This window comes from Zootoca vivipara, chromosome 6 (genome assembly GCF_963506605.1).
Source record: "Zootoca vivipara chromosome 6, rZooViv1.1, whole genome shotgun sequence".
Classification (NCBI taxonomy): domain Eukaryota; kingdom Metazoa; phylum Chordata; class Lepidosauria; order Squamata; family Lacertidae; genus Zootoca; species Zootoca vivipara.
This window is the reverse complement of record NC_083281.1, coordinates 59,453,338-59,475,883: the sequence shown is the minus strand read 5'-3', so window position 1 is coordinate 59,475,883 and position 22,546 is coordinate 59,453,338. Positions and strand designations below refer to the sequence as shown.

General features: G+C 48.9%; 1 protein-coding gene across 2 annotated transcripts in view; it reads left to right on the top strand.

The window, feature by feature from the left end:
• Positions 1-22,538, top strand: part of PIEZO1 (piezo type mechanosensitive ion channel component 1) — a 119,520-nt gene extending 96,982 nt beyond the window's left edge. The window contains exons 31-52 of one of the 2 annotated variants that reach the window (XM_035117665.2): positions 2,096-2,212; positions 3,827-3,927; positions 5,777-5,870; positions 6,049-6,174; positions 6,760-6,932; positions 7,039-7,160; positions 7,768-7,953; positions 9,307-9,565; positions 10,727-10,915; positions 12,158-12,404; positions 13,039-13,150; positions 14,851-14,998; positions 15,287-15,501; positions 16,505-16,663; positions 16,794-16,941; positions 17,506-17,694; positions 18,369-18,461; positions 18,667-18,839; positions 19,465-19,587; positions 19,995-20,074; positions 20,382-20,580; positions 21,599-22,538. In XM_035117665.2, coding sequence (XP_034973556.2) covers positions 2,096-2,212; positions 3,827-3,927; positions 5,777-5,870; positions 6,049-6,174; positions 6,760-6,932; positions 7,039-7,160; positions 7,768-7,953; positions 9,307-9,565; positions 10,727-10,915; positions 12,158-12,404; positions 13,039-13,150; positions 14,851-14,998; positions 15,287-15,501; positions 16,505-16,663; positions 16,794-16,941; positions 17,506-17,694; positions 18,369-18,461; positions 18,667-18,839; positions 19,465-19,587; positions 19,995-20,074; positions 20,382-20,580; positions 21,599-21,848 — 3,503 coding nt within the window. In that variant the 3' untranslated portion in view covers positions 21,849-22,538. The remainder of the gene's footprint in view (positions 1-2,095; positions 2,213-3,826; positions 3,928-5,776; positions 5,871-6,048; positions 6,175-6,759; positions 6,933-7,038; positions 7,161-7,767; positions 7,954-9,306; positions 9,566-10,726; positions 10,916-12,157; positions 12,405-13,038; positions 13,151-14,850; positions 14,999-15,286; positions 15,502-16,504; positions 16,664-16,793; positions 16,942-17,505; positions 17,695-18,368; positions 18,462-18,666; positions 18,840-19,464; positions 19,588-19,994; positions 20,075-20,381; positions 20,581-21,598) is intronic. The other variant, XM_035117666.2, reaches the window with a different exon arrangement.
• The last annotated feature ends 8 nt before the right edge of the window (positions 22,539-22,546 follow it).

Below are 22,546 nucleotides of genomic sequence, written 5' to 3'. Positions count from 1 at the left end.
GCTGCCAGTCAGTGCAGTCAATACTGAGCTGGGTAGACCAATGCTCTGATTCCGTATAAAGCAGCTTATATCTTATGTTCCTAATCCTGCCCAAGAAACATCATAGGTGCAAGCATCCCTTTGCCAGAAGATTGTGCAAAAGAAAGAAAGAAATCCCAAGATTCCTTGAACCCTTCTGAATATTGGGTTATTCTGCCCAGGTTTGTGGTTTCCAAGGTATTTGGGTTCTCCCAGTGGTCAGGCTTTCCTTTCCAAAGTCCAGGACCAGCTAATGCTTTTATGTATTTTGCTGAATTCCTTAATATTCTCCCTCCCAAAGGATGCTAGGGTGTGATGTACAATAAAAGATAAAACCACAAAATAAATCAATGAAGCACATACAAATAGCCATAGGGCAAAAGATAGATAGATAGATAGATAGATAGATAGATAGATAGATAGATAGATAGATAGATAGATATGAACTATAAAAAACACCAGGATCACTTGCAGTTGTTGGGTATGATAGCAGCGAATTTTCCATCTGCAAAGGGCTGCTGAACTGAGGAAGGGGAGGAACTGTAGCCCAGTGGCAGAGCATTTGTGCTGCATGCAAAAGGTGTCTGTTTCAAATCCCAGCATCTAAGTATAGACAATACCGAGCTAGGTGGAGCCCATGGTCTGATTCTGTATAAAGCAGTTTCCTAAGGAAGAGGTATCAAGACCTGCATAGTGAGAAATGGACACACCTGACAAAACCCGCTGGAAAATTCTCCTGCACAAGTCCTGCTGAAATCTGAGAGATGTGTATGCATTGTGGACAGAAAATGCACACCCCATCCTCCATTGCAGATGGCTCATAGCTTGGTGGGGAGAAGAGCACATAGAATCATAGAGTTGGAAGAGACCACTAGGGCCATCCAGTCCAACCCCCTGCCAAGCAGGAAACACCATCAAAGCATTCTTGACATATGCCTGTCAAGCCTCTACTTAAAGACCTCCAAAGAAGGAGACTCCACCACACTTCTTGGCAGCAAATTCCACTGTCGAACAGCTCTTACTGTCAGGAAGTTCTTCCTAATGTTTAAGTGGAATCTTCTTTCTTGTAGTTTGAATCCATTGCTCCGTGTCCGCTTCTCTGGAGCAGCAGAAAACAACCTTTCACCCTCCTCTATATGGCATCCTTTAATATATTTGAACATGGCTATCATATCACCCCATAACCTTCTCTTCTCCAGGCTAAACATACCCAGCTCCCTAAGCCATTCCTCATAAGGCATTGTTTCCAGGCCTTTGACCATTTTGGTTGCCCTCCTCTGGACACGTTCCAGTTTGTCAGTATCCTTCTTGAACTGTGGTGCCCAGAACTGGACACAGTACTCCAGGTGAGGTCTGACCAGAGCAGAATACAGTGGTACTATTACTTCCCTTGATCTAGACGCTATACTCCTATTGATGCAGCCCAGAATTGCATTGGCTTTTTTAGCTGCTGCAGCACACTCTCAAGCCAGGTGTCTCCCATCCTGTATTTGTGTCTTTCATTTTTTTTTTTGCCCAAGTGTAGTACTTTACATTTCTCCTTGTTAAAATTCATCTTGTTTGCTTTGGCCCAGTTGTCTAATCTATTAAGGTCCTTTTGAAGTGTGATCCTGTCCTCTGGGGTATTAGCCACCGCTCCTAATTTGGTGTCATCTGCAAACTTGCTCAGGATGCCCTCAAGCCCATCATCCAAGTCATTAATAAAGATGTTGAATAAGACTGGGCCCAAGACATGCTTTGCACGGGTGGGGAAGACAATAAGAAAGGGGAAGACCCCTTTGGTAAAAGCTGGGGAGCCGCTTCCCAGCAGTCTAGACAATACTGAGCTCAATGGACCAGTGGTCTTCCTCGACATAAGTCAGCTTCCTGCATTTCTTCCCAGGACATTTGGGGAGGCATGGCACCTTATGTGTGGAGCAGTTCAGATAAGGGGCAGCGTTTGCATGAACAAGTGCCAGAGAAGAACATCACATGCTTGTCCAGTGGCTGTTAGCAGACCATGCCATCATTTCACCACCCAAGTGCACAATGGTTCAGGATGACCTTTTCTGCTTTTTTCCTTGCTCCCTGCAACAAGGAGGACCGCGCTCAGTTGAGGGGAGCCCAGAATCGCCTGCTCTGCTTTCCAGCAAGGAAGTAGCCGCTCCCTCTAGGGTGGACAGACGCACTTTAGGGACGAGGGGGCACTACAGTGGTAACGTCCGCATGAACCAAACAACCCAGGACTAGTAGTAGCAGCAGCAGCAGCAGTGTGTGCTGCCCGTGTTGTTGTCGTGTTAAAGCACCCAAATTCCTGCTCCCTCCTTGCTTGTCAGCCCTCTTCAGAATGGGAATTGCCGCCACAAGCTGGTGTCCCTCTCCTTGATTCTTCTGTGGGTGTTTGCACTTTATAATTGAAGCCACCCAAGAAAATGAAGCATGAGAATTGTGGAGTTGTATCTTGAGTTCATTGCAATGGGGGACCAGCATATAACGGAAGCGAAGAGGAGGGAGCAGGGCTTGTGTGTGTGTGTGTTACATTTTGTGAACCGCCCTGAGATCTAACGATGAAGGACAGTATATAAATCTAATAAATAATAATAATAATTTGTAATCCCCACCTTTTTTCAAGATGGCTTGCAAACCAAAAACTAACACAAAGGAATAATCATACGGAAGATATGATTGCTAAAACTAGGTAGAAACCTGAATAAAGCATGAGATCGCAAATGCTAACAGCAGCAGAAAACACAGGTGGCTATCTTGTGGGCCCAGGGGCCTGAGTTCCTCCCTACTGCAAAGGAATTTTTCCTGGTTCTTCAAGTCCCTTCAACTAATTTTGGCCATGGCAACAGGAATGGTATGACACCAGAGCAGACAGAGATTTCAACTCTCTGTCTACCCCAGACAGGAGCCTGGTGGGGTCTGCCTGTTGTCTGCTCTGCAGTCATCAGGTCGATCAGTTGATGAGCAGGCAGGGGAGGACAGCTGCTCTGCACTTTGTGTCCTGTGAGTGTAGGGAGGAGCAAACCCATTTTTTTTTTACCATACTCACCATTAGCATGCAGGTGACTGCAGCTCTTGAGCCAAAAACAGATAGCCACCCCTGGTATAAAACATGCCCCCATGAAGTGATGCAAACCCAAATTCAAATGCCTGGGCAGATAAATAAAATGTGTTTTGTTTTGTTTTTTAACCTGGTGCCTTCAGCCCCTAAGGCCATGCGGCAGCTGCATGGAGCTGGGAAGCACATTTCAGAGGCAGAGTGTTCCACTAAGGAGAAAGGCCGTTCCTATTGCCCTCACTTGAAAGGCCTCTGCAGATGACCTGAAAGTAGCCGGCCCTTTCCAGGATCTCTTGTCCAGTGTTTGCAGCCTGATCTCTGCTTCCAGAGGATGCTCTGGCGCCCCTGGTGGCATTGGGGCAGACCAGGCTTGTGTCACTGAGCCAACCTGGTCCCTGTTCTGTTATAGGGAGGTAGTGCCTGTCCTGGCAGCAAACCAGACCATTGGCCTTTTGTGGACCCCAGTGTTCAGCCCCCAGCAAAGCAGGATTGTAACCAGTGCTCCCATTCGCCAATCCAAAGCCAGGCAGGCTCTTTGCATGCTCCCTCCTTCTTGCCTTTTTTACCAGGGGCAATGAACCAGTTCTCCTCTCTATGTGCCCTTCTTTTAGCTGTCTTTTGAGTCGCACTTGGGCTCTTTTTCTGCATGTCTGTGCTCCAAAGGGAGCTCTCAGCTCCTGTGCCCCTCACTGCCATCCACTGCAGCTGGCAGGGTGGGGGGCAGACTAGTGGACTTCCTGATGGTGGGGTCTTTTTGGATTCCAGTGCTGCACTCGGGAGATTATTTCTTGTTTGAGACGGACAGTGAGGAGGATGAGGAGTCGGTCTTGGAGGATCAGAAGCCCCCGAAACAGAGTGCATTCCAGGTGAGAGTTTGGGAGCAGAAGCAGTGGCGTTGCAAGGGGGGCAGGGGGGCGGTGTGCCCCAGGTGTCGGTTAGCCTTCATTCACCCCTGAGTAGAAGTGGCTCCCTTAAAAGAGGAGGGAGGAAATGTGACCAAACCGACAGGTGTCACGTGACTAAGGTGAGCTCATCCCAGCCTCAACCTGGTGTCCTCCATATGTTTTGGACTACAGTTCCCATCAGCCCCAGCCCAGCTGCGTGATGTTAAAGCTCAAAGGCTTTGCAGTCATCTATTTCAGTGATTGCAAGTGGTTTTAAACTGCTTTTAATATTATGTTTAAATTGTTAGAACCTACCTTGGGACGTATGTGGCGCTGTGGGTTAAACCACAGAGCCTAGGGCTTGCCGATCAGAAGGTTGGCAGTTCAAATCCCTGGAACGGGGTGAGCTCCCGTTGTTTGGTCCCTGCTCCTGCCAACCTAGCAGTTCGAAAGCACGTCAAAGTGCAAGTAGATAAATAGGTACCACTCCAAGCGGGAAGGTAAACGGCGTTTCCGTGCGCTGCTCTGGTTCGCCAGAAGCGGCTTTGTCATGCTGACCACATGACCTGGAAGCTGTACATGCTCCCTCGGCCAATAAAGTGAGATGAGCGCCGCAACCCCAGAGTCGGTCATGACTGGACCTAATGGTCAGGGGTCCCTTTACCTTGGGACCGTAGAGTGAAGGGCATCATCATAGTCCACAGCATCTGGAGGGTCACCAGGTTGGAGAAGGTTGGTCTGCATGATCATTTTTCAAGACGAAGTGCAAAATCCTTTTAATTCTTCTATGGTTACATGCACACATTTCTATTCTTTTGGATACAGGTAGGTAGCCATGTTGGTCTGACGTAGTTGAAACAAAAAATAAAAAATATTTCTTCCAGTAGCACCTTAGAGACCAACTAAATGTGTCATTGGTATGAGCTTTCGTGTGCATGCACACTTCTTCAGATGCACTGAAACAGAAGTCACCAGACCCTTATGTATAGTCAGAGGGTGGGGAGGGGTATTACTCAGAAGGGTGGTGGGAATGGGTAATTGGCTGATAGGAGTGGTAAACCTGTTGACAACTGTTAATGACTGTCAACGACTGCAATTGGTCTTGCAGGAAAAAGCAAGGGGTGAGATGGCTAAAGATAGCTTTATCATGTATAAAGAGATAAGAATCCAATGTCTTTATTCAGACCAGGTCTCTCCATGGTTTTAAGCTTGGAAATGAGTTGCAATTCAGCAACTTCTCTTTCCAGTCTGTCTCTGAAATTTTTCTGTAATAAAACAGCTACTTTGAGATCTTGTACAGAATGTCCTGGGAGATTGGAGGCAGGCTTTCCCCACTCCCATCCTTCATGGGTCATTCCACCTGCAATTGCTCACTAATGAGCACTCTGTGCATGCCCCAAAGTACTCATGGGGAGCTACTTTCGGTTCACCCACACTTCCGTTTCTCCCGAGATACATGGGTCCACGAAGTTCTTCTTTTGTCCCTCTGCTTTTCCTGGGAAAACCCGCCGTTTATTGCTGAATCAGAAAAAAATCAGTTGGGTTTTCTGCAGAAGTGTGGGTGAGCCCTTTCTTTCACATACCGCAGGCAGTGGAAATATGTTACAAGGCAAAGTGCCAGTGAACACGAAATGACTGCCAAGGGTGCTGGTGGGGTGGGTGCCTACCATCAACATTAACCTGGTGTGGCTTTTAGTTGCGCCGTCAGCCTCTCGGACATCATTTGATGGAGGCTGCATTGATAACAGGTTGCCTTGCATTCCAGCCCAGAGTCGTACCTTTTATTCCCTCACTGCTTTCTTGTTTATGCATTTTGTCACTTTGTTTGCAGCTGGCTTACCAGGCCTGGGTGACCAACGCCAAGTCTGCGCTGCGTGAGCGACAGCGGCAGGAGAAGGAGCAGCGAAAGCTGGAGCAGGCAGAAGGCAGGTCTTCCTGTGCCCTCTCCCCTCTCCTTTCCGACTGGGCCGGGCAGAGGTGGCCCCTCTCAAGTTGACCCCTGCTGCCTGGCCATCTTGGTCCACATTGGCAGGAGGCCCAGCTCTGACGAGCACTGGGGGGCCAGACCAGGCGGGAGGCTGTGACTGTATCTGTGCCTTGCAGGTGACTTAACCAGAGGGGAATCCCAGCAAGGTGAACTGGCAGACAGGGCCAGCAGCAAAGGGGAAGAGGAGGAAGAAGAGGAGGAAGAAGAAGAAGAAGAAGAGGAAGAGGAAGAGGCTGCTCCAGGTACCTTGCTCAGTGTGACTACACTCGGGTAGGGCATCCCCTGTGTACTGGGCTGCCTTTGAGCCACGTTCAGCTGCAAGAATCGCAGCTGAAGATTCATTTTCCTGTTTCACAGATGCAATGGAAAACTTGGGCGGAGGAGCACATGGGGTGTAGTGTAGACTGCATGACCCATGCAGGCCTGCCCTTCCAGCACCTTGCTGTAATTTCTTTTCCCTCAGCATCTGTTGCCTAATGGTGTGGCCACTCTGGTTGCTACTATAGCAACGAGGAATGGCATTTTAAACTCACCCTGCCTAATTGTTCTGAACCAAAACAGAGTTTTAGCCTTTGAAATTTGCACGTCTCAGAATTTTGCAGTTATCCAGCCAAGCAGTGTGTACAAAAAATGCTGCAGCTCTTTCCCCCTCAGTATCCGCTGCCCAATAGTAGGGCCGGCCCTGGTTGCTAGGAAGCAGTAGTTGGGTTAGGGATATTTTCCCAGAGACCATGGTGTCGGGGAAACTGGTTATCCACTGCAGGGATCAGAGATGGCGGCCTCGATGGGCATTTGGCCTCCTTCAACCAGGCTCTCCTTTTATCCAGAGAAGAGCAACGTGGTGCAGCGGGTACTGAACGTTCTGGGTTTCCTGTGGGTGCTGTGCCAGGCCACGGTGGACGGGCTCACCCAGTGGCTGCGGGCCTTTACCAAGGAGCACGAACAGCTGTCTGCCGTGTTGGGACTGGAGAGATTCGTCCTCACGCAACAGCTGGATCAGGTAGGCCTAGCTTGGTACAGCCGGGCTTGGGAGGGACGTCTTTTGGAAGGAGGGAGGAAAGCGATGAGGTATGATCCACTTGGTGACGGCATGTAAAACTTTGTAGGTGGGCGAGGTTCAGAGGAGCGTCCTGGACAGGCTGTACAAACCAGCAGCGACAGATAATATCTCAGAGGACACCGCCTTGCCGGGTACGGCGGCAGAGTCTCCAGACAGCATGGCTTCCAGGCAGGTGCATTGGGGCAGAGGGCTGCTGGGGGGGGGATGTCAAAGCCACATGTGGATCTGTGTGGGGCCCCTCCCTCCATCGCCAGTGGAGTTTGTGGGAGCTTAACAGCACATAATTCAAGCAAGGGGCTGCTCCTCAACCTACATTTGGTGCACCGGAATAACCACAGCCTAAAACAGATGAGATGAAGTATGTTTAGGAAGGCGGGGGCTTGAACCTGAGTCCCCCCCCCAAGTCTCTCTTCATTGGTCCACCTTCCACAGCATGGTGCCGTCCAGCTACTTTGGACTAGAACTCCCATCGGCCTTATTTTTATTTCCCAAATATTAATATTAGACAAGTGTTTTCGCTATACTGTTTTTGACTCCTGCTAAACCCTTTCCCCACTTTTGTTTAAGTTAAGCCTGCCCAGATATGCCATTTTATTATGTATTCTATAACTAAAGAAAAGTTGGCTTTACCTGTTTTTTTTCTCTAATTTTATTATGTCTTTGTTTTTAATGTCGGTTGGCGTTTTCCTAGGAAGATTTAACACAAAGTGGGGACATTTATTCACTCTGTTTTGGAGCTGGTGCATGACTTTATCTTTTTCTGCCCTCTTCGCAGTGGGTGCGAAGGAGCAGAGGTGCTCAGCAATAACACCACCGGCTACGACACCCGAAGCACCAGTGAGGAGCAGATCCCAGCCATGGGCTTCCCGGATGACGTGAGGCTCCCTCCCAGCAACTCCCAGGAGCTGCTGACTTACTCCAAGGCACGGCCGCGCACGGCCAGCGAGCTGCTGCTGAGCAGGTACTACTAGGGCCACTCACCTATTTTGGCTCAAGGCTTTGTGGGTAAATGTGCAAAGCTTTGTGGGTATAGGGCAGGGAAGGGGCAGAGAACCATTCTCAGCCTGGAGGCTGCAGCATTTCCTCGTAGTCAGTCTTCCACAGGGGTGGGGGTCGTATGCCAATGGTGGGCGTGGCCATTGGCAAAAGTGGGTGGAGAAATTCTGTGGCTCTTAGTTCTGGGCAGCAGGCTACTTTCCAGCCTTTCTGCAGGTTTGTACAACCCCACACATCTCTCAGCCCTTCTTCCAAGCAAGCAAGAGGTGTTATCGCAATTCAAGGAAACATTCCAGCCAGTAAAAGCACTTAGGGAAAGTGTGTGTATCTGGGCCATTGAAGAATGCAGTCTGGGGAGAGTCCTGGGGGCCAGATAAAGAGGCCTGGAGGGCCACATACACACACACCCCAGGCCTGTGGTTCCCCACCCCATGAGGCAAGTGCTCAGGGAGATCAGAAGAATGAAAATTGTTTGCATCAGTATCAGGGGAAAGGGCTGTAGAATCGATCATGTAAAAGCAAAGGCAAGTGTCCCCAGTTTGATTCCAGACATCTCCAGGTAGGGATAGGACCCCTATCTGAAACCCTGGGGAGCTGCTGCCTGTCAGAGTAGGCACAATAGGCTCGATTGGCCTTCCCCCATCTACTGTGCTCCACCTGCTTTGGACTAGGGCTCCCATCAACCCCAATATCCTCCAGCCACAGAATGCTGGGGCTGATGGGAGTTGTCATCCAAACCATCTGGAGGGAAGGCTGGACTGGGATGGACAAAGTGTCTGGTTGGGTATAAAGCAGCTTCTTGAGCTCCTAAACAAAAATAAAGAAAGTGTTTATTACCTTTCTATCCCACTTTTCCTCTGAGGAGCTCAAGGTAGCGTTTGTGGCCCTCCTCCTTCACATCGTATCCTCACAACAACCCTGAGAGGTAGGCTAGGCTGAGAGGCCCAAGTTCACCCAGCGGGGTTCATGGCCAAGTGGAGATTTGAACCCTGGTCTCCAAGGTACTACTGCCAATGCTTGTTAACCCCCGCACCATACTTAGGCAAATAATAAATTTGCCAGCTGATGCAAGTTTTGCCAACCGGAATACATTTTGCAGATGGGAGAATGCAGAGTTATTGGCCATATATATGTATTACAATCTGAAAGATGTTTGTTTTAAGCAAGGGTGGCAGAAACAGGTTACCTCTTTGGCTATGGGCAGGTGATGAGACAGGCAGACACAGCACAGGTGGGGCTTTGCCACCCCTGCTGCTTTCCCTTTTGGCTCAGCCTGACTGATTCTCTCCTCCTCTCTCTCTTTCTTGGTGCTTTCCAGGGATGTCTCCTTCGAGGAGCTGGAGGAATCTGAGCGCTTCTACCACTCGCAGAACCGCTTTCTGCAGCTGCTGTTGGCCTGCTACCATTTTGTGGCCGGCCACTCGGACCTGCTCTGCTACTTCATCATCATCCTGAACAACATGGTGACGGCCTCCGTCATCTCTCTGGTCCTGCCCATCCTGGTCTTCCTGTGGGCTATGCTGTCCATCCCGCGGCCCAGCAAGCGCTTCTGGATGACAGCCATCGTCTACACAGAGGTGGGCCCCCCAAAATCCTTGTGACACCCCCCCCCCTTGTCTTGTAGAAGTGCGATGATGAACATGAAAACTTGCCTCCTAATAATTGTCCACAAAAGGGGTGGGGAACCTTTTCCTTTTTTATATTTTTTTAAAATTAATTTTCCATTTCCCCTCAATATTGCATCATAACAATTAATATTTTCCACAATTTCAAACTTTCCTCATTCCTCCCGGACTTCCGTCAACCTCCTTCACTGGTTTATTTCACAATAATATCATTTCCTGCATATTACCTTTTTCACTCCTTTTTTTAAAAAAATTTAGATTGTAAATCATATAATTTTTGTTAATTGTAAATGATTATTCAAAACCTGCTAAGTGAGTTCAGGGTGGAGAACCTTTTTCAGCCTGAGGGCCGCATTCCCTTCTGGACAACCTTCCAGGGGCCACATGCCAGAGTGGGTGGAGCCATTTTCTACACACACACACACACACACACACACACACACACACACACACCTACCTCTCTGTCCTCCATCAGGGCAAGCAAGAGACTGTATCAGAGTTCAAAGATGCATTCCAGCCAGGCAAAAACACTCAAGCAAGGGGGTGAAGCAAGGTTAGTGAGCAGAGTAGCTTGGGAGAGGGATGTGTGGCTGGACAGATAGAAAGGCTGGGAGAGGGCACATTTGAACCTGGTGCTAGAGCAGTGTTTCCCAACCTTTGGTCTCCAGCTGTTTTCAGACTACAATGCCCATCACCCCTGACTACTGGTCTTGCTAGCTAGGGATGATGAGAGTTGTAGTCCAAAACCAGCTGGAGACCCAAGGTTGGGAAACACTGGGCTAGAGAGGCTTCCCAGCCCTAGTCTGCAATTTTAGTTACAAGTTAACAAGGGTACCTGGGCTTTTGTAAACAGAAAGTAGAAGTGCTTACAAGCGAGGAACAGGCAGATTTTGGTTTGGTTCAAACCAGTACAATATCAATCAGCCTAGGAGGTTGATGTTTTTGGACCTATGCTGAAAGACTGTTGACATATGTGTAGGTTTGGGTGGCTGGTGGCGTGTGATGTTATGGTAAACATCCTTAAGCCTTGCGACTGTTCTGCTGCCATGAGGTGCCAGGTACGTCCCCCTGGCTAGCCTGGCTCTGATCCCCCCCTACCATCTCCCCACACAGGTGATGGTGGTGGTGAAATACCTCTTCCAGTTTGGCTTCTTCCCCTGGAATAGCTATACCACCCTGGTGCGCTACGAGAGCAAGCCCTTTTTCGCACCACGCATCCTAGGCCTGGAGAAAACGGACAACTACATCAAGTACGACCTGATCCAGCTGATGGCTCTCTTCTTCCACCGGTCCTTGCTCCTGGTAAGAGGGAGCCTGTCATTTGCATGCTGCTTTTTTGTAATGAAACCTTGAAGCAGTCTACAAAGAAAACGTTTTATTTTGAAATGCTGTTGTCAATGAAAGACAGTTAAAACTAGGCTTTTAAAAACATTCAACAATACAGTTGAACATCTTGCGAGTCGAACACCTTGCAAGTCAAACGTTTTGGCTCCCGAACGCCGCAAACCTAGAAGTGAGTGTTCCAGTTTGTGAACGTTCTTTGGAACCCAAACATCCGACGGGGCTTCCGCGGCTTCTAATTAAGTGCAGGAAGCTCCCACAGCCAAATGGGAGCCATGCCTTGGTTGTCGAACGTTTTCGGAAGTCGAAAGGACTTCCTGAAAAGATTCCGTTTGACAACCAAGGTACAACTGTAATTAAATTCAACCACAGGGAGAAAAAAGATTAGAGTGTGGCAGCATTCTAAATGTCTGGAAAGGCTTGCCCGAATAAAAATGCTTTAAACCAAAAAGAATACAACAACACAGCTGCCTGATATCAATAGGCATGGAGTTCCAAAGTGTGGGTGCTGCTACACTAAAAGATTGATTTCTTCCATGTGCAGAACAAGTATTATATGGCACTTGCAGCAAGGCCAGGTTCACAGATGGAAGAAGTCAAGGGAGCACATAAAGGATTAAGGTGGTCCTACAAGTAAACCGGCCCAAACTATTAAGCAATTTGTGTACAAATAGTAATTTATTGACTAGAAGCCAGCCTCCTCTGCCTAACCTGGGAAAGCTGCAAGATGGACCTGGAGTAGCCTGTTGCAGAAAGTGGTACCTGGGCAGTCCTTGGTAACTATAGCAACAGATGCGAGTCCTGGGGTGAACAGCATAGTGCCTTCCTGAAGCTGATGGACTCCAACTCCCATCAGGCCGATAGTCAGGGGTGATGGGAGTTGTCATTGCATGATATTAGGCAGGTGCAGTCCTTACACTGTTTGCTGCAGTAGCTAAAAACTTTTATTTTATTTTATTGTGCACATTTATTTTTTAAATGTATTGATTTTATTTTTATCATTTTATTATGTCTTCTGTTTTCTAAAATATGTTTTTATTGTTACCCTTTAATGGATATTTTGTGCCATTTTAGGTAAACTGCTTAGATGAAGTGGTTTGTAAATAAAGGAAATAAAATAAATAGGCCCGCTGCATGAGGTTGGCTTCTGCTTCCCAAACTCTTTCTTAACTTACTTACCTGCCTTCTTGGCCTCACTGACAGAGCTATGGGCTGTGGGATCACGAGGAAGAGGTCCTGGCCAAACATCCGCTTGAAGCTGCAGAGCCTGTGGCTTCCACCGAGAGCAGAGAGGGGGCAGAGACTTTGGTGGAAGCTGACATTGGGGCAGAAACCGTGGTGGATCAGGAGGCGGAGCCTGAGCTGCCCAAGGGAATCCGCTCACGGTTCCGGAAGAAAAAGGAGAAGAAGAAGAAAAAGAGCAAGGCTCTGAAAGAGCAGGGAGAAGAAGGTAGGTGGGGGGGGACAGACACCTATGCTTACTCCTTTAGGAATGCCTGTTTCCAGCCTCCCCAGGTCTGGGGGCAAAAGTGCATCAAAAATACATATCTAAACTACCTTCAGTATACCGGATAGTGCCGAGGACCTTCTGGTGGTTCCCTCACTGCGAGAAGCAAAGCTACAGGGAACCAGGCAGAGGGCCTTCTCGGTAGGGGCACCCGCCCTGTGGAACGCCCTCCCATCAGATGTCAAAGAGATAAATAACTACCTGACATTCAGAAGACATCTGAAGGCAGCCCTGTTCAGGGAAGTTTTTAATGTGTGACATTTTAATGTATTTTAAATTCTTGTTGGAAGCCGCCCAGAGTGGCTGGGAGAAACCCACCCAGATGGGCAGGGTACAAATATATTATTATCATCATCATCATCATCATCATCATCATCAAGCATTTCAAGACTTGCTTCCAGCTCACAGATTAAAGCTGGTCTGCAGAAGTCAGACCAAATACAGAAAACCTCCTGAGATTGTGGTGGGATACAGGGAAGAGGAAGGGGTCTTGTTAGGCCATATCAGGCTGACACTGAAGCAAGGAGGTGAGGCCAGTGCTTGCTTATTCCCCTGCCCCTTCTGTTTTCAACCTCAGAGGAGCAGCAGGGAGAGCTGCAGGATCCGAAGCAAAAGGATAAGAAGTCCAGCCCATCCAAGGAGAAGTTTAAGGCTGCTGGACTCAGAGTGAAGAGCTTCTTTGTCTCTGCGTAAGTGACGATGTGGACTTTTGGGGAGGGGGCTGGGGGCAACAGGCTTTGAACTGGCTCTCCCCTCTAGGAGGCAGGTTGCCACATGGAGCAAATGAACGTGAAGAGCTGCCAAATGCCAGGGCAGCCTCTTTCTCCATCTGACTCAGCGTTCTTCCCTCTAATTTTATAGCCACTTGGATGGGTTTAAAAGAGGATTGGCCAAAATTGATGAATAAAGCTGTCAATGGCTTCTAGCCACTTGAATGTCCTGCCTTGATTGTTCTTTTAACTGTTTTGCTCTTTTATTGGGCTTGTTAATTATACATTTTAATTAGGGACGTTTAAATGTAGTTGTTCTACTATGCATTTTTAATTGTGGGTAGTTGCCCTTTTATAGCTGGTTTTGTTCTTGCTATTTTTCTGTTGGTTTTTATTTGTGCGTACACTGCCTTGGCGTTTCTTCTTGAAAAGCAATATATTCATAATGATGTTCTACCTCCACTGTTGGACGCAGTAAGCCTATGATGGCCAACTGCTGGAAAGTCACCGAGCGGGTGGGGGGAGTGCTGTCCTTCTCAGGTTCTGCTTGAAGGTTTCTCACAAGCATCTGGGTGGCCACGGTAACAAGAGGATGTTGGATCAGATGGGCAACTAGCTGTGATGGCTTTGCTCTACCTCCACTGAATAATATCAGTCTTCCTTGTGGACTTCCCATTGGGGCATCTAGTTGGTGACTCTGAGAACAGTATGCTGGATTCAATGGGCCTCCTTGCGCCTAATCTAGCAGGCCTCTTCTAATGCTGGGGCAATGGCTCTCCAGGTTCATCTCTGGCAAAGAGGGGTCTTTCTCACCACTTGATGCTTCCTGGGGTCCTTTTACCTGGAAGTTCCTGGGATTAAACATGGGACTGACCTTTTGCATGCTCCACCTGCCCTCTCCACAACCCACATGACTATCTTACGCTGAGCAAGCCTCTTCTTTCATCTAACACCATCTGTTCCAACTGTGGTTGTTTCTCTCCAGGGTCCCAGGCAGAAAAGGGTCTTCCCCATCACTTTCCTAAGCAAGTGGTTCTGCTATGGTAGGGTTGGCATATGTCCAGAATTTCCCAGACATCGCCAGAATATTGCAGCCAGAAGTAGCGTCCCTGCGAAAATGGCTAAAAACATCCGGGAAAATCCAGACGTATGGCAACCCATGTTGGAAATGATTATAAAATAGCTCAACAACCTTTTTTTTTTTGGAGATTTTGCCAAAAAAGCTCAACTCTTGTGTTCAGATTTTCACTTTTTGAAATATGGCAACCCTAGCTATGGTCCAATTTGGTTTTAATAATTTAATGTGATTTTATTACTTCATATTTTCCTTGCTTCAGGGGTGTGTGTGTGTGAAGCAATACATAAATTCAATAAGCCTAGCCTTACCATTCTAAGGAGCATAGGATGCTGCTTTATGCTGAGTCAGGCCATAGTTCCATCAAGCTCAGTAATGTCTACACTGACTGGCAGTGGCTCTGGGTTTTCTGGAGTCTGTCCCAGTCTTGCCTGGAGATGCCAAGGACTTGGCTGACATTTTCTGCAGGCGCAAAGCTACATCCCTTCCTGATATTCGTGCAGATGATTTGGTTCTGGATTAGGGGTGGTTCTGCATTAAGTGGCAAGTGGCAATGGCATCATCACCCCTACACCTTATCCTCCCCGCCTCCCTCTCCCTCCAGAGCAGACCGCATGTTCCAACCACTGCGGCGGTTCTTCCAGGACATTTTGCACAGCAAATACCGTGCTGCCACCGATGTCTATGCCCTCATGTTCCTCGCTGATGTGGTCGACTTCATCATCATCATCTTTGGCTTCTGGGCTTTTGGGGTAAGTGGGACCCTCACAATTATTTGCTAGCAAACTTAATACACACAGTGCCTCCAACAGACACGGTAATTTGCGGAGTAAAATCACTGGGCACGAGCAACTCAGGTCCACTCATTTCAATGGGTCTGTTCTAAGTTGGATGTGACTGTGCGCTTGCGGATCCCGAAGCAAGTATTGCTCTCCCTATCCTGGGGCAGATCTGGAGGACAGCCGCCCGGGCAAGAGGTATTCCCTTCCTCCTGCTAATCTGCCCAACACCTCCCAGCACAGGCTTCCCTTTCTCCCCAGAAACACTCTGCTGCGGCCGACATCACTTCCTCCCTCTCAGACGACCAGGTGCCGCAGGCCTTCCTGGTGATGCTGCTCATCCAATTCTCCACCATGGTCATCGACCGAGCTCTCTACCTCCGCAAGAGCGTCTTGGGCAAGCTGGTCTTCCAGGTCTTCCTGGTCTTTGGCATCCACGTTTGGATGTTCTTCATCTTGCCTGCAGTCACTGAGAGGTACCTGGCCTAGCTATCTGCCTGCCTGCCTGTTATCTGTTATGTATTAATAGAATTATATGCTATATGTATATATATATTCACAGTCCAGGCACAACCCCAGACCTCTGCCATCCTTCTAAACTTGTGGGCAAAAGAAGGAGCAGCCCCTACCTGCATATTGCATTTTGATATTTAAGGAAATTAATGCTGCAATGAGCCAGACATTAGTTAATGTATGGAAGAGCAAGAGGCGTTAGTACACAAAACATTAATACTTTTCACTTTACTGGCTGCTCATCTAGAAACTGCAAAAGCCTGGAAGCTGGCGCTCAACTTAACTTTTGAGCAAAGGCTCCATAGACTTCTGCATATTGCGCTTGCAGAAAAACTGGCATTGAAAGTAAAAATTGGCCAGAAGGAAGGCAAAACTTTTTGACTTTTTTTGCTACCTGGAGCCTACTCATGGAATACATTAAGGGGCATATTCAAGATACAGTGGTACCTCTACTTACGAATTTAATGCGTTCCGAACGCACATTTGTAAGTCGAAAAAAATTGTAAGTCAAATCCCATAGGAATGCATTGGGAGAAAAAATTCGTAAGTCGAAGCAACCCTAGCTAAAAATTCGTAAGTAGAAAAAATCCTATCTAAACCGCATCCAAGATGGCAGACGGAGCTCCATTTGTAAGTTGAAACATTCGTAAGTAGAGTTATTCGTAAGTAGAGGTTCCACTGTATTTCTCTGTTGTCTGCCTCCCTGAGATTGTAGAACACTGTCTGAAGTGACTTCTTTCCTCTGCCATTGGAACTCTTAATTTATTCTAGTTTGGTTGTCCTCAAATGTTTTTCAGTTGCTTGTTCTTCCATTGGTGGGTAAGTGGCTGGGAGGAACTTACTTGTTTCTAAATCATTGATGTTTCCTAACAAGAAGCAATAGAATACATTTTTAAAAATAAAAAGGAAGAACCAGCCCTGAAATGCGCTCCCCTTCCTTCCCCCAATATTGATTTCCCTCCCCAGGATGTTCAACCTGAATACTGTGGCCCAGCTGTGGTACTTTGTGAAATGCATCTACTTCGCTCTGTCGGCTTACCAGATCCGCTGCGGCTACCCTACGCGCATCCTGGGGAACTTCCTCACCAAGAAGTACAACCACCTCAACCTCTTTCTCTTCCAAGGGTAAGGCCAAGTTCCCAGGGTCCTCCCAGAGTGGGGCAAGGGGGGCCTGAGCCAGGCAGGGGAAAAACTGCTTTTCAGGGACCAGAGATCAAGGTGCACAGGACCTGAATGCTCCTCTCTCCTCTGACAGCTTCCGCCTGGTGCCTTTCCTGGTGGAGTTGCGGGCTGTCATGGACTGGGTCTGGACGGACACCACCCTGTCTCTCTCCAACTGGATGTGTGTGGAAGACATCTATGCCAACATCTTCATCATCAAGTGCAGCCGCGAGACTGAGAAGGTGGGCCTGGAATGGTAGGGGAGGAGGCGGCGGCGGCGGCAAGGGTGGGCCTGACCTCTTCCACCGCTGTCCTAGAGTGTAAAAACTTACCCCATATATACACACTTGGCCACTTTGATTTATAGCATTGGCACTGTTACAAATGCCATATCATATTGGTCCCACATTTGTAAGAATTTGATTGTTGTCACACTTTGGAACTCCCTGCCTACATAAGGCAGGCACTTTCTTGGTTTGGGCGAGTCTATCCAGACATATAGAAGCTGCCCTGTAATCTGGCTTTAGCTTCTCACTGATCTTAATTTTTTTAATGTTTTAAATAGTTTTAACTGTTATTTTACTGATACTTTCATTGTTTTATTCTTTTTGTAAACTGCTTTGGGGTTTTTTCTATTATGCTATTAAATAAATAGAAACGAGAGCAGCTGGCGGGAGGTTGAATGATGAGAAAGGAGGAACTCTGGATGAGCTTTTATCCTCCCATTGGCCCAGATGCAGCCATCTAACCACGCCGTCATGCACACGTGGGCCTCGTCCTTATGCTTCTCTGACCCCTCTCTACAGAAATACCCACAGCCCAAGGGGCAGAAGAAGAAGAAGATTGTAAAGTACGGTATGGGGGGCCTCATCATCCTCTTCCTCATCTGCATCATCTGGTTCCCGCTGCTCTTCATGTCGCTCGTGCGCTCTGTGGTGGGCGTGGTCAACCACCCCATTGACGTCACCGTCACCCTCAAGCTGGGAGGTTACGAGGTAGGAAAAGGACAGCATGGGCTGGACCCACAGGGTGTCTCGTCTCCCCTGTTCAGAAGGATGATTCTGCCTCACGGTGAATAATAGCTCAGTAGCAGCACCTGCTGTCAGCTGGAGAAATAGCTGCATGGCCTACTTCGGTGGGAGCTAGCGCTGAGCCATTCTCCCTAAAGCACTTGTCAGAAGGCACGCCGACTACCATGTGCAGGGAGGGTTTTTGTCTGCCAGATCAAACCTGCCCAAAGAACCTGGTGGCCTTTTGGCTTACCCTGTCGGAACAGCCTTTTACAAGCCCAGCTGGCTGAGGCTGATGGGAGCTGCCATCCAAAACATCTGGAGGGCCCTATCTCAGGAGAGGCTGCTGCAGGTGGCGTGGCCTGGTTCTCTGGCTTGAACAATGTGGTCATTCTGGTCTGCATTCCGACAGCCCGTCCTGCTGTCCGCTCCTTAGCAGACCCGACATCTGGATGGCTTAAAACTAAAAGCTACTGGTGTGGGGAGGTCCATGGTCCATTTCTGTATGTGTGATGGGTTGCCTTAGGTTCCAGGGTTGGTTTCACAGAGGATAAAGCTATCAATGGCCTCTAGTGTCAGAAGGCAGACGGCTAATGCACTCAAGCCCTGCTTCCCATTGGGGCATCTGGCTGACCCTTCTCACCCTTTTTCTTTTGCAGCCTCTCTTCACCATGAGTGCCCAACAGCAGTCAATCCAAGAGTTCACCCCCAAGGACTATGATGCATTAACAAACGAGTTTGTGCGGCAGCCGGTGAGTTTCCTAAGGAAACTGGGAATGGGAAGAGAGCTCCCCTCTGCATCCAGCCATGTGGCCATAGCAGCAGCAGGAGTCCCCCCCCCCCAAATCCTCATGTTCTGTGCTGGTGCTGTGTAAGAAAAGGCGGCCTTATGGGTAAACTGGTTGTGTATGTGTTGTGGGATACCACCCTGACTCTGGGGCTCTCTGCTGCCCCCAGGTGGCCATGCAGTTCATCACCCTTTACAGTTACGAGGATATCGTGACGGCGCGCATAGAGGGCAGTTCGGGCTCACTGTGGAGCATCAGCCCACCCAGCCGGGAGCAGCTGTACCGAGAGCTGCATAATGGCTCCTCCGCCATCACCCTGCGCTTCACGTGGAACTTCCAGCGGTATGTCCCGGTGGAGATTTAGGATTACGGTGTCTCGCTAGGGCATGCAACAAGAAACGCCTTGCTGGCTCAGGTCAATGGCTTGCGCAGTATACGTTGCTGTGAATAATACTTCACAGTGTAATCAAGCAGCAGTAATTTCCCACTCTCCAGCCAGGTTCTGCACCCTCTCCAAGTGCCTTTGACTGGCTGGAATGTGTCCTTAGGAGTCTGAGGGTGCCTCTTGCTTGCCTGGATGGAGAAGCGTTGGTACACAGAGAGCCCTGCTTGGCTGGAATACAGCCTGTGGTACAAAGAGAGTCACATTCATTCTCTTCTGCCTCTCGCATCCTGCCCACCACTGGCCTGTGGCCCCTGGAGGCTTGTCTGTAAAGGGACGCAGCCCCTGAGCTGAAAATGGTTCTCCATCTCCTAATAGTCTTCCTGGTTAACTTTGGCCAAGAGACTTTAGCCTCAGGGTTTTTTTTAATGGGTTAACTTCTTGGCATGTTCTGAACACTTAATTCCACCAAAGGCTCAGCATGGGCAAGAGCTTCTCAGACAAAACAGATGACAAAAGATTTGAAACATTAATACTTCTCTGTCTCTTCCTCTTTTCGTTACTCCCACCCCCCAAAACCTTCAGGAACCTTAGCATAGGAGGCACAGCGGAGTACACCTCTGAGAAGCACACAATGGAGCTGGGGCAACAAGACACTGTGCGAAGAGATTTGGCAAGGCTGCTGCAAGGCACACACAACGAGTTTGTGTGAGTTTGAGGGGGGGCACCCCCCTAGCACACTCCCAAGGATTTTACTGCAAGGAAGGAGGCAATTTCTCCCCCATCTCAAAAACAAAACCCTGTGGGTGACCCCACACAGTGGGGATGAGAAAATGATTCACGGTTGACCAAAGTTTTCCCAGTAGAGCCTTGGCATGGCTTAGCATAAGAGCATCAGAAGCGACTGGCTGCTGGATCAGGCCAAATGGGGCCCATCTTGTCCAGCATCCTGGTCTCACCGTGGCCAGCTTGATGCCTTTGTGAAGCCCACAAGCAGGACCTGAGTGCAACAGAGACTCTACCCTCCCTTGGGGTTGGGATCATGCATGTGGGAAGGAGTGTGGCTGTGTGCACCCTTTAAGGCTTCTTCTGATCCTCCTCCTTTTTTGTTTCAGTAAAGTTCCCAAACTCTTTCCTCCCTACATCCGTGCACCTAACGGCCCTGAAGCCAAACCAGTTGAGCAGATGCTGCCAGGTGAGACTGTTTCCGTTCTGTTTCCATGTACGGGTTCAAAAGTGCCAAGTGCAAACACGGAGTAAGAGTTTGTTTACTTATCCTAGAGATCTCAACAAACACCTTATTCCAAAATTCAGCCCCCATCCCAAACATATCCAGATTGATAACTTTGAGGAAATGTTCAGTTCAAACGTTTCCAGAAAGCCAGCACCGCTGGTTCTGATTAAGCTGGAGGGATGGGAGGGTTGGGAGAACATCTATTCTTTATGAAGCCTGAGTTGCTCATTCAAAGTTTCTATCCACCGTTCCATATCCACCGTGGCAGAGGATGAGGACAGCTACTGGGACGTAGAGGTGCAACTGAAACGGCAGCAGGTGGGGCTTGAGAACGGCAGTGCCAACTTCCTTGAGTGGTGGGTGATTCGACTGGCCAACTGCCAGGAACAGGACTGCAACATCCTGCCCATGGTCATTTTCAACGACAAAGTCAGCCCTCCCAGCCTCGGTTTCTTGGCAGGATATGGGTGAGTAACATCAGGAGGGCGCCGTTTACATTCATGGGATAATTGTTACCTATATTCTAAGCCATGGGTAGGCAAACTAAGGCCCCGGGGCCGGATCCAGCCCAATCGCCTTCTAAATCCGGCCCGCGGAAAGTCTGGAAATCAGCACGTTTTTACATGAGTAGAATGTGTCCTTTGATTTAAAATGCATCTCTGGGTTATTTGTGGGGCATAGGAATTTGTTCATTCCCCCCCCCCAAAAAATATAGTCCAGCCCCCCACAAGGTATGAGGGACAGTGGACCGGCCCCCTGCTGAAAAAGTTTGCTGACCCGTTCTAAGTGCTGTCGCTGATGCAAATCTTTGGCTCAGAGGTCATGGGCTTGGATAGCTCATACCTTCGGGCATAGGGGTGGGGACCTTCAGGCCTGGGGGGTGGGGAAGAAGCACAGGCCCCAAGACTGTCTGGCCCCTGGGACTCTCCTGATGCCACACACAGCCTCCTGAACCAACCCTGTGCTGCTTTGCATCTTCCCTGAGTGTTTTGTTTCCGACTGAATGCCTAGAACCCTTCTAGAGGCACCAAGCTAAACCCTTTGCGTTTAACCAGGCCTTTGGTTAATTAACATGGCCTCCTATGGTGGTGATCATTTTTCAGTAGCACGGGTAGGACTTGTCCTGTTGCTGGGTGAGCATTTTCTGCATTTTAAGTGTCACTGCTTTACATTTTTCTAGTCTTAAATCATTTTTAAGTGCTGAATTTTATTTTTGGGGACGCTATTTATTATATAGAGCGGCTGACAAATGTTATAATAATCCTGCCCCCCTTCCCCCCCAATGCACTAGCAAAGCAGCCATTTCTTAGCTGCATTATTCTGAGCAGATGGGTACGGGTTGCTCTCGAGAAAACTAAGGAGGCATACAAAGGTGTGATCTTGCACGCCTGCAAAGCAGAATCGCACGGTTGTGGCTTCCACCAAATGCTGGCTGCTGCTTTCTTGGACCCCTGGCTGACCCCCTTCTCCCCCCCCCCCCCACAGGATCATGGGCCTCTACGTTTCCATCGTGCTGGTGATCGGCAAGTTCGTGCGGGGCTTCTTCAGTGAGATCTCTCACTCCATCATGTTTGAGGAGCTGCCTTGCGTCGACCGCATCCTTAAGCTGTGCCACGACATCTTCCTGGTCCGCGAGACGGGCGAGTTGGAGCTGGAGGAGGAGCTGTACGCCAAGCTCATCTTCCTCTACCGCTCGCCGGAGACCATGATCAAGTGGACGCGTGAGAAAGAGTGAGGAGCCGCTACCACAACAGAGCCAAGCGGTCCGCAAGACATGAGAACAGGTGTTGAGAAAACACCACCTTCTCTCTCTCTCTCTAAGGGGCGGATGGAGAGCCTAAAGATGGACCTGGAGAGGATGCTGATCTCCTCCTACTGCTGGACCTGGAAACTGCCTCTCTCCCCCACCTGCCTTTTGCTTAACCTCTGTGGGTGGGGCAGCCTCTTAACCTCTGAGCCATACCTGCTGCCCCACTGCCTTTGGAGGAGGAGGAGGGGAATACTGTCACTCTTTGCATCAGATTTCCCTTTTTGAAATGGCTGAACGGGAAGCACCTTTGCACTCTCCAAAGCCCCTTCCCCTCCTGGGTTATCCATAGCAGCACAAGGGGGTGTTTTGCAAAGCAGGAAGTCTGCAACCGTTTGCTGATTGACTTGCGGTGTTGCATCCTGCTGAAAAGCCCACTGTATGCACAGCAATAACCTGTTTGCATCTCCCTCTCCCCCTGGAAAAGAAAAGAATCTGGGGGTATAGAGCTTCTCCCCCCCACACACACTTCTTGTTCTCACGTTGCCACAAACACTCCCCCCCCCAACCAAGTGCCATAGTCTAGGCATCACTACGTGCCAACCCCAGCTGCTGGAAACAAAGGGGTGGCTGGAGTCTATTGACTTTTTTTTCTAAAGGAGGTGGTTTTATTTATACAGATCTAT